This window comes from Ailuropoda melanoleuca, chromosome 2, assembly GCF_002007445.2.
Source record: "Ailuropoda melanoleuca isolate Jingjing chromosome 2, ASM200744v2, whole genome shotgun sequence".
Lineage (NCBI taxonomy): Eukaryota > Metazoa > Chordata > Mammalia > Carnivora > Ursidae > Ailuropoda > Ailuropoda melanoleuca.
The window spans coordinates 55,873,631-55,882,581 of NC_048219.1; the positions used below are offsets into that span (position 1 = coordinate 55,873,631).

The window sequence follows — 8,951 nt, forward strand, 5'->3', positions numbered from 1 at the left end:
ATTTCAGATATAATTTCTCTTTTTTAGAAATGTGTGATATTTAGCAGACAATAGCATCCTGGTCCAAAATTCAGGAGACTTCTAAATGGTCATGTTATCAAAATGAGAAGGAAAAAACAAGTAAAGCCATCTGATGGAACAAATCCAACATTTACTTTGCTCAGGGTCTCTTCTGGGCTTCAGATTCTCTAGAGCAACCCCTGGTTTCCATTTGTTCTACACCAGTGGTGAACCCTTTCCTGCTGCGGATTCCAGCTGTCACTTCTCAGGCTTAGGGGCTTGGCAGCATTTGCTACAGCTGACCACGGCATCCCTGGGACAGCCTCTGCTCTCTGCTTCTAGGACACCCCACTCCCCTGGTTTTCCACCTACCTCACTGGGCATTTCCCAGTCTCCTTCGCAGGCTCTTCTTCCATCTGATTTCAACTGCCAGAGTGCCTCATGACACAGCCCAGCGCTCTTCCATCCTCTGTCCTCCCTTCTAGAAGACTTTGCCCAGTCCTGTGGCTTTAAATACTACCCACATGATGTGGACTTTTCACATTTGCCACTCCAGCAAATTTCTCTCTTGAACAAACTCCCTTATCCAACCTCTTCCTTGAAACTCTACCCACATGTCTAGATTTCTCAACCAACTCCCCACCCCTTTCTCCACCCATCTGCTCAATGCCATGACCGCACACACTTATCCAGATGTTGCAGCTGTAATCACTTCCCCTATCAGTGGTTCTCCCCCTTGGCTACATGGTAGAAGCACCTGGGGACTTTGAAAAGGTTTCAGTGCCTGGCTTCCAGCCCCTAGACATTCTGATTTAATTGGGGCCCAGTTATGAGCTGAGCATCAGGATTTTTGATAAGCTTTTCAGGTGATTCTAATGGGCAGGAAAGTGTAGGAACTTGTGCTCCAGAGCCGTACTTTGACTCCTCCTTTTCCTCAATTCTCACACCCAATTGATCAAGTCTTCCTTCAAAGCATGTCATGGATTGGTCCCCATCTCTCCCTCTAACCGCCGCAGCCTCCCTGGTCCAAGCCCTGTCACCTCTCACTTGACAACTTCAACAGCCTCCCTCTTTCCCACGTGGTAGCCAGAGGGGTAATGTTAAAAGCCCAAGTCAGATATCATTTCCCTGCTTAAAATTCCATAGTTGCTTTCCCCAGCTCTCAGACTAAAATCCAACTCCCCTAACATGGCTTAAAAATCTCCTGCCCACTCCTTACCATACCCACCCTTCCCCTTCCTCACTACCCCATGGCCCGCCTCCTTCCTGGAACAGTCCCTGATCTGGACATTTGCATTTGCTCTTTCACCTGTCCTTCTGCTATGCCCCCAGCTCTCTTCATGTCTGGCTCCAACTCATCTTTCCCCACTGCCTCTCCCATCACTTAATTTCCTTTATAACTGAGATCACATTCTTTATTGGTCTTCCCTACAAGTGAACTTCATGGAGGCCCGGTCTTGCTCATCACTACATCCCCCAGCATACAGCGGAGCTCCTAACATGTAATAGGTGTTCAGTGAATATTTTTGGGGGAAGAAATGGGTCAATGAAGGAGACAACAACCCTGACAACATGAACATTTCCTTGGCCGGTACTTGACAAGATGAACTAATAATGATGCCAGCAACAGCAACAAATATAATAAAAACAATACAGCAACAAGAATGCAAAGTCTAAAACACGGGAAGGAAAATTTGAATTAAAAATATACTGAAAAGGCTTGCTTAGCCAAGATACATTAGAGAGTTTTAGGTAATTTAGTTGCTTGGTTTGCTGATAGAAACCTATCTTGTTTTAATTAATATTCCTAAAGTCTTTCCAAAGAATGAATGACTCCACGAATTGTTATCATGAAAATTCCACAATCCACTGGGGAGAGAGAAAATGAGTGTCCTCCTTGAAACCAAACACAAAAGTAAAACTTAGATACATCTAAAAAAAATAAAGTTGGTTGAAGCATAAAATAGAACTTTTTAAAATACGATTTGACATGCCTTTCTAAGGATGATGAAATTTAGAAGCCAGTGAAAAAGACCTTATGCACAAGATACACAGATCTTAACACAAACATCTACAATTCGAGAAGTTAAAAGACAGAATCGGGAAAAAGTCTGTGATATATTTAAATAGGCAGAAAAGTCTACCACCTATTATCTGTAGAGAGCTCTGAGTTATTAGTAAGAAAAAGACAACCCAGTATAATAACAGGCCAAGGATCTGAACAGGACAGTGAACATTTAACAACAACAAAAATGTACTAACAGCTAGACTGGTGAAAATCTATCTTAAGTTTTATTTATCAATAATGAGACTAAAACTCTATTGATGGAAATGTAAATTTCTGAAGGGCACTTGGACTCAGTATCTAGGAGAGTAACTGTGATCTAGGAATCAACCTTCTATGGATTTATGCCACAAATGTTTAAAACTTTGTGAACCTCAAGATGTGTTTTCAAAGGAGGTGTGAGTTTTTCAGAACAAGCACCAGTCAGAAGGATGGCTACAAAAATGTTCATTGTAACCCTACTGGCAACTTTGTATTGGCCTAAAGATGTCTATGCATATTTTTAAGTTTTTTTAAAGTTACAAAATAAATATATTGAGGTTCCATCTTTCCAATAATGTTGACATTTATATCTGTATGTAGACATCTTAAAGGTCTGGAAGTGCATAAACCAGAAAAAAAAAAAAACTTGGTAATCTCTTGAAGTTGTGTTATATGTAATCTCAATTTTCTTCTTTAAGTTTTCCACATTTCCTTGATTTTTGGTGACTGACATACAGATTCTTGAGTTATCATAATGAGTTAAAATAAGCTATGTCAAAAAGGGTCTAATAATACATACCAGGTAATCCAGGATTTCCCTGCCCAACATTTATGTAGGAGGGAGAAAGTGGGGAAGTCATGAAGAGACTGAACTTCAGTGTTTCTATAGGGGGGGCGGGGGTCACAGGGCAATCTGGCAGATGGAAAACTTTAGAACACTCCCAACAAACCACACTGGGGTTTTTTCTTTTACTTCAATTCCTACAATGAACTGATTTGCTGAATTGCTGAGAGAGGAAGGGGAAGACAGGGAGGGGGAGGGTGGGAGGGAGAGAGAGACGAAGAGAGAGAGAGAGAAAGAGAGAGAGAGACTTCAGACACCTGAGGCTCTGGGGTAATTAGGCCCCAATTAAAGGAAGTCAAGGAGGAAAAAAAAAAAAGGAAAAGAAAGTCAGAGAAACCTTGGTTACCTTCTAAGCCTAGCTCTTAGAACATAAATCATGTGCTCATTCTAATCCTGAGAAGCACTGGGAAGAAAGACCGTAGAGCTTCTCATTTTCCACTAGAACCACTCATAAAAAATGTGCATGCTACAACTTTCAGGAATTTCCCTACAGATGACCAACCTTGCCATCAAGTTCCTATAAAATCATCTCCCATCACCACTTTGCTGCCTCTGAATTTGCAGAAAAGCAGAACTAGGACTTCACATTTTAAAAGTGCTTGTTCTCATGTACTGAGTTTGAGAAGTTCTTTGTAGATCTTGGATACTAGTCTTTTATCTGTAGTGTCATTTGCAAATATCTTCTCCCATTCCGTGGGCTGCCTCTTAGTTTTTTTGACTGTTTCCTTGGCTGTGCAGAAGCTTTTTATCTTGATGAAGTCCCACAAGTTCATTTTTTTCTTTTGTTTCTCTTGCCTTTGGAGATGTGTCATGAAAAAAGTTGCTGTGGCCGATGTCAAAGAGGTTGCAGCCTATGTTCTCCTCTAGGATTTTGATGGATTCCTGTCTCACATCGAGGTCTTTCATCCATTTGGAGTTTATCTTTGTTTATGGTGTGAGAGAGTGGTCAAGTTGTGGTCCATATATACAATGCAATATTACTCAGCCATCAGAAAGAACGATTACACAACATTTGCAGCAACGTGGATGGGACAGGAGGAGATTATGCTAAGCGAAATACGTCAAGCAGAGAAAGACAATTATCATATGGTTTCACTCATTTATGGAACATAAGAAATAGGAAGATCGGTAGGAGAAGGAAGGGAAGAATGAAGGGGGTAAACAGAAGGGGGAATGAACCATGAGAAACTGTGGACTCTGGGAAACAAACTGAGGGCTTTAGAGGGGAGGGGGGTGGAGGATTGAGATAGGCCAGTGATGGGTATTAAGGAGGGCACGTATTGCATGGTGCACTGGGTGTTATACACAAATAATGAATCATGGAACATTGCATCCAAAAACTGGGGATGTACTGTATGGTAGCTAATATAACAAAATAAAAATTATTAAAAAAAAAAAGTGCTTGTTCTGAACAAGTCACAACCCCTTTGAAAGCACATCCTGACCAATCAGCTCTCTAGGTCAGAGATAAGTAAAGCAAAACTCCATTTCTCAGCAATACAGGATTCCAAAAGCACTTAAAGCTGGAGAAGATGGGGCACCTGGGTGGTTCAGGCAGTTAAGCCTCTGACTCTTGATTTTGGCTCAGGTCATGATCTCAGGATTGTGAGATCAAGCCCCACATCAGGCTTGGCACTGGGCATGGAGCCTGCTTAAGATTCACCCTCTCCCTCTGCCCATCCTCTCTCTCAATCTCTCCCTCTCAAAAAAAAAAAAAAAAAAAAAAAAAAAAAAAAAAAGCTTGAGAAGATGACTGGCATTATGGCATTCCTTACATTTTGCTTTCTCTAACATATCAATAAGTGACCAATTTAACCAGTGTCATGCTATGCCTATCCCTAAAGAAAAGTAAAATTAAAAGCCATAAAGCTATTATTAATCATTTTCTCCTCAAACCATTGAATGAGTTTACCTTATTTTCAGACAAGCCCATCTCAGTGTCAGTTGGGGAATCCCTAGATTCACCCTATGTCTAACAATTCCCTCTAGTAGCTATAGGTGACATGATTTTTTTAAGCCCGCCACTTAAATTATGGGTCTCCTGGAATTAGAGCAAGGACAATATTTCAGAACCTTTAGCTTCACTAGTCACCAATTATTGCCTGACAGATATTTTAGGCTGAAACACTAGATGTATTTGAGGGGAGATCACAAAAGACAACCTTCAAAGGAGAAGAAAGGAAGCCATCTCCCAACTGAGGGGACAGGAATACTGCACCCCTCTCCCCACCAACGCTGTCTTGTCACAAGGACGGGGGGAGGCAGAGACCCAAGATCAAAATAGAGCAGAAAGCTCAGCTAGGGGTAGGCTAAAAAAAGGGGGAAGCACCCCCCCCAGATGATTGCCAAAGCAAACAAACCAAACAACCAAAACCTGGCTTTAAACATTTGTCCCTAAAAAGAATATTGCAGTCTGAGTAAAAAAAGAATGAAGTCTGGAAATAAAATTTTTCTCTATGAAGCCCACAGCGCGTGATGTTAATGCTCCCTGAAGGGTGATCTCATTCTTCAGAACTGACACACCGAACCCACACTCCTGGCCTCTGCTAAGAACAGCCCAGTTTCAGGGAAGATCCCACTTCTAACTTTCCTGGCCAAAAGGGTTTCTTTCGGCCACTGATTTTACTTTGAAAACTGTAGGGGCGCCTGGGTGGCACAGCGGTTAAGCGTCTGCCTTCAGCTCAGGGCGTGATCCTGGCGTTATGGGATTGAGCCCCACATCAGGCTCCTCTGCTAGGAGGCTGCTTCTTCCTCTCCCACTCCCCCTGCTTGTGTTCCCTCTCTCGCTGGCTGTCTCTATGTCTGTCGAATAAGTAAACAAAATCTTTAAAAAAAAGAAAAAAGAAAATTGTAGCCACAAGAAGCCACCTGCTTTCCCACTGAGTTTTGAGGATTGTCTTATCCTGGGTTTCACTTCACTGCTAGAGACCGAACCTGAAGGGCCCAGCTTGTGAATAGGCTCATTCCTGACTTTCAGTTCGCTATTCTCTGCCATTCTGTTTGAAATCTGTCTCCCTACTCTTCCTCCTTGCCTCATTAAGAGATTTTGTATTTATTATTCTATTGTTAAAAACACCGCTCCTGAAGTGCTCTTCTTTGTGAGAAAAGAACATGGCCTCTTCAAACACCTCATCAGGATTTACCGATTTTGAAGTGCAGGAAATTAAATAAAACTGGCATCGTTGGGTTGACCTCTGCATGGCAGCAGTCCGGCGAAGAGTGGGACATGTGTGTTTCTAAGGGGTCCAGGCCACAGAACCTGGTTTAGGGAAGGTTTGCTACAGGAGAAGGTCAAGTTTACGGTCATGGGAGTTTGACTCAAAGTATGAAGACAAAGATGACACATCACAGAGGTGGTGAGCAGTTCCTGAAAGCATGAAGCCCGCATCCCACCTCTGCGGAGAACGAGGTAGCTCGTCCCTTCAACAGAAAACATCAGAATTCCTATCCTGATGTCTAGACAACTTCTCCCATCTCTCTCTTAATGACCCCTTCTTCCATTTTCGGTTTACAACGATACAATCCTTTTTCCCACTGGGCACTGCACAACCAGACACACACGTATATATTTCAAATATAAATCCCTTCAAAAGCTATTAGTGCACAGCTGAGGATGTGTTCCGTACTGTAAGAAAGGAAGCCCCTGGGGATGCTCACTGGAGAGGATACAAATGGTTAAGTCCTGAAGGAAATAGGCTAAGAAAAATACTGGAGTAAAGATTTTAAAAAGAGAAAGATTATATGCCACACCCATCATAAGCACAAGCCTGTTAATCAGTCCAAGCAGAACACAATAAATAAAGCCAGAGTCCATTTGCTCTCCATGACTGGGGACAGGGCTTTTAGAGCTAAGGCCGGTGGAAGAAATGTATAATTTCTGCCCATCTGCCCCATTAAAAATAGACATCTAGCATTAAAAGAGATGGTAATTTGGTGTAACATTCACAAGCACGCAGTTGTCAAAAAAAGTTGTACCAAAGTTATGTCTTCTAATTCAAAACTGGCCTTTCAAAAGTCTAAAAAAGTACATGCCGCGCTTGCTTGTAACTAGCTAAATACTTATCTGGCCACGAGAGATCAAGTAAATTCTCTCCCTGAATTCTGGCTTTCCTTGCTAGCATTAAGTCCATTTATAATACTGAGAATGCCACGCAGGAAAAGCAGGAGAGTCTCTACACTATTTTAAGAAAATTTAACGGCCCACCCCTATGTTTGTTTCGGGAGCAGAGGGGGAGCCCAGGCCTGTTTGTACCCCCCCCCAGCTGCGCAGCTGGGTGGCTGCAGCTCTGACCACGGAGGTGGGGCCCCTTGGCAGCATCAAACGGCTGAACTGTACGCCTTTTCATAAAGGCAGAGGAGTGGGGCTTAACCACACTATAACCCTCCCACCTGAGGAAAAGGCCTGTTTGTTCCGGAAGGCAAAGCCCAGCCTTCCTTAACCAACTGCCAGCAGTTCATAGAAGCTCTCCCAAGGCAGCGAGGAAGCTTAGTCAGAACAGTAAAGCCATCCACTTGATGAGAGTTCCTCCAGAATCTGACATCCCGAAAGACACAGCTCAGGCACCTCACCCGACGGTTAGCCTGAAAACACCTGATCCTCTCTCCAGCTTCCCCGGCCGGGGCAAACCGATAAGGCTGCGGGGCCCTGCCCCCGCCTTAAAACTTTCCACAGCTTTCGTTCGGGATTCCGAGCACGAAAAACAGCTCCGTGCACACGCATCTCGGCCCTCCGGGCACGCCTCCCATAAAGTCGGAGCCCTTCCCGGCGGGCTCCCTTCTCTTACCTTTCCTGCAGCCGCCCGGGGCGCGCAGACCGGGGCCCGGGGTGGGGACGGCGGGGCGCAGGGGGTGGCGGCTGGATCGCAGGGCTGAAGTGCGCGCGGGGAGCCCAGGGGCGCGTGGCCGGGCGTTCCCGCCCCGCCCCGGAGCTACCACCTCCGCCGCGTCGCCTCCGGCCGGGCAGGGCGGACTGGGGAGCTGGCGGAGAGCTTCTCAACTTGGGCCCTGGGGGACTTTTTCCACGTGTAAGCCGGCGGGCCTCTCCGGAACCCGGGGGCGGGGGGCAGCGAAGCGGAGGCCGGCGGGGGCGGCGTGAGGTGGAGCGGAGGTGCGGCCGCCGGAAGACCCCAGGAGGAAAGCGGCTCGGGAAGGGGGCGGCGGCGCGGCCCCCCGGGAGGGACCGTGGAATGCGGGGGAGGGGGGAGGCCATGGCGTTCCCAGCGGGGCAGAGCCGAGCGCCTCGGGGGTACTGACCTGCCGCGGGGCCCCCAGGACCGGCCTGAGGCTCCGTTCCACGCCGGCAGATCCAGAGCCTCCACGCCGGGAGGCATGGTGCGGCCCCCGCGGGTCAGCAGGAGGAGGCGGAGGGTGGGACGGCTACACCTGCCTCGGCCACGAGGTGCCGGCCCGAGGCCCCTGCCCTGTGGCCTCCGGCGGTGCCGGGAGCTGTGGCCGGCGGGTTCCGCGTCCTGAGCGTCTGCCGAGAGGCCGGGCTGGGGAGAAGCGCCGTCTGAAGGGAACCCGGCGGTGGAGCGCTGCTGCGGCCCGCGCGCTTCCACACTGCCCCCGGGCGGCGGGGGCGCGCACTCCCTGCCCTCTGAGACTCCTGCCTTTCTTTGCTCCGGTTTCTACACCATTCTGCGCACTTCTGTAGTAATTTCTATTTTGATACGTTGGGGACACAGTGCCAAGCCGAGTGCTAGGTACTGTGGACACCGGGATAAGATAGAGAGGGTCCTCTCCTCTAGGACTTTACATAACTGGCAAGTTCACTCGGATAAGTTTTCATTAGACCCTGTTTGTATTCTGAAGTGTATGATCACAAAACTCGCGACAAGGGGCATGTTTCAGAGATGTTAAGAGCTATGGACGCACGAGGAAAAGAGAAACGAATCGCCTTTCGCTCACGTGGGGAAGCTGGAGCGGACCGCCGACGCAGGGAGTGCGTGTCCGCGTGGCCCTGGGCGGGACAGAGGGATCGCGCCGACTTGCAAGACCCGAGCGGTGGGACTGGGTAAGCCCGAGCTCCCGCCTGCTGCCGCCGCTGCGCTTCCCTCCCAG

At 47.1% G+C, this 8,951-nt stretch overlaps 1 protein-coding gene across 3 annotated transcripts in view; it reads right to left on the reverse strand.

Moving 5' to 3' along the window:
- MCOLN2 (mucolipin 2) overlaps window positions 1-8,411 on the reverse strand; it is a 54,141-nt gene extending 45,730 nt beyond the window's left edge. Inside the window, exons 1-2 of one of the 3 annotated variants that reach the window (XM_034653807.1) lie at window positions 8,145-8,411; window positions 7,676-7,903 (exon numbers count right to left, since the gene is read on the reverse strand). In XM_034653807.1, the coding sequence (XP_034509698.1) occupies window positions 7,676-7,903; window positions 8,145-8,221 (305 nt within the window). In that variant the 5' untranslated portion in view covers window positions 8,222-8,411. Of the gene's footprint in view, window positions 1-372; window positions 608-7,675; window positions 7,904-8,144 lie in introns of those variants that run through there. The other 2 variants (XM_034653808.1, XM_002919392.4) reach the window with 2 other exon arrangements.
- Between the last annotated feature and the right edge of the window lie 540 nt (window positions 8,412-8,951).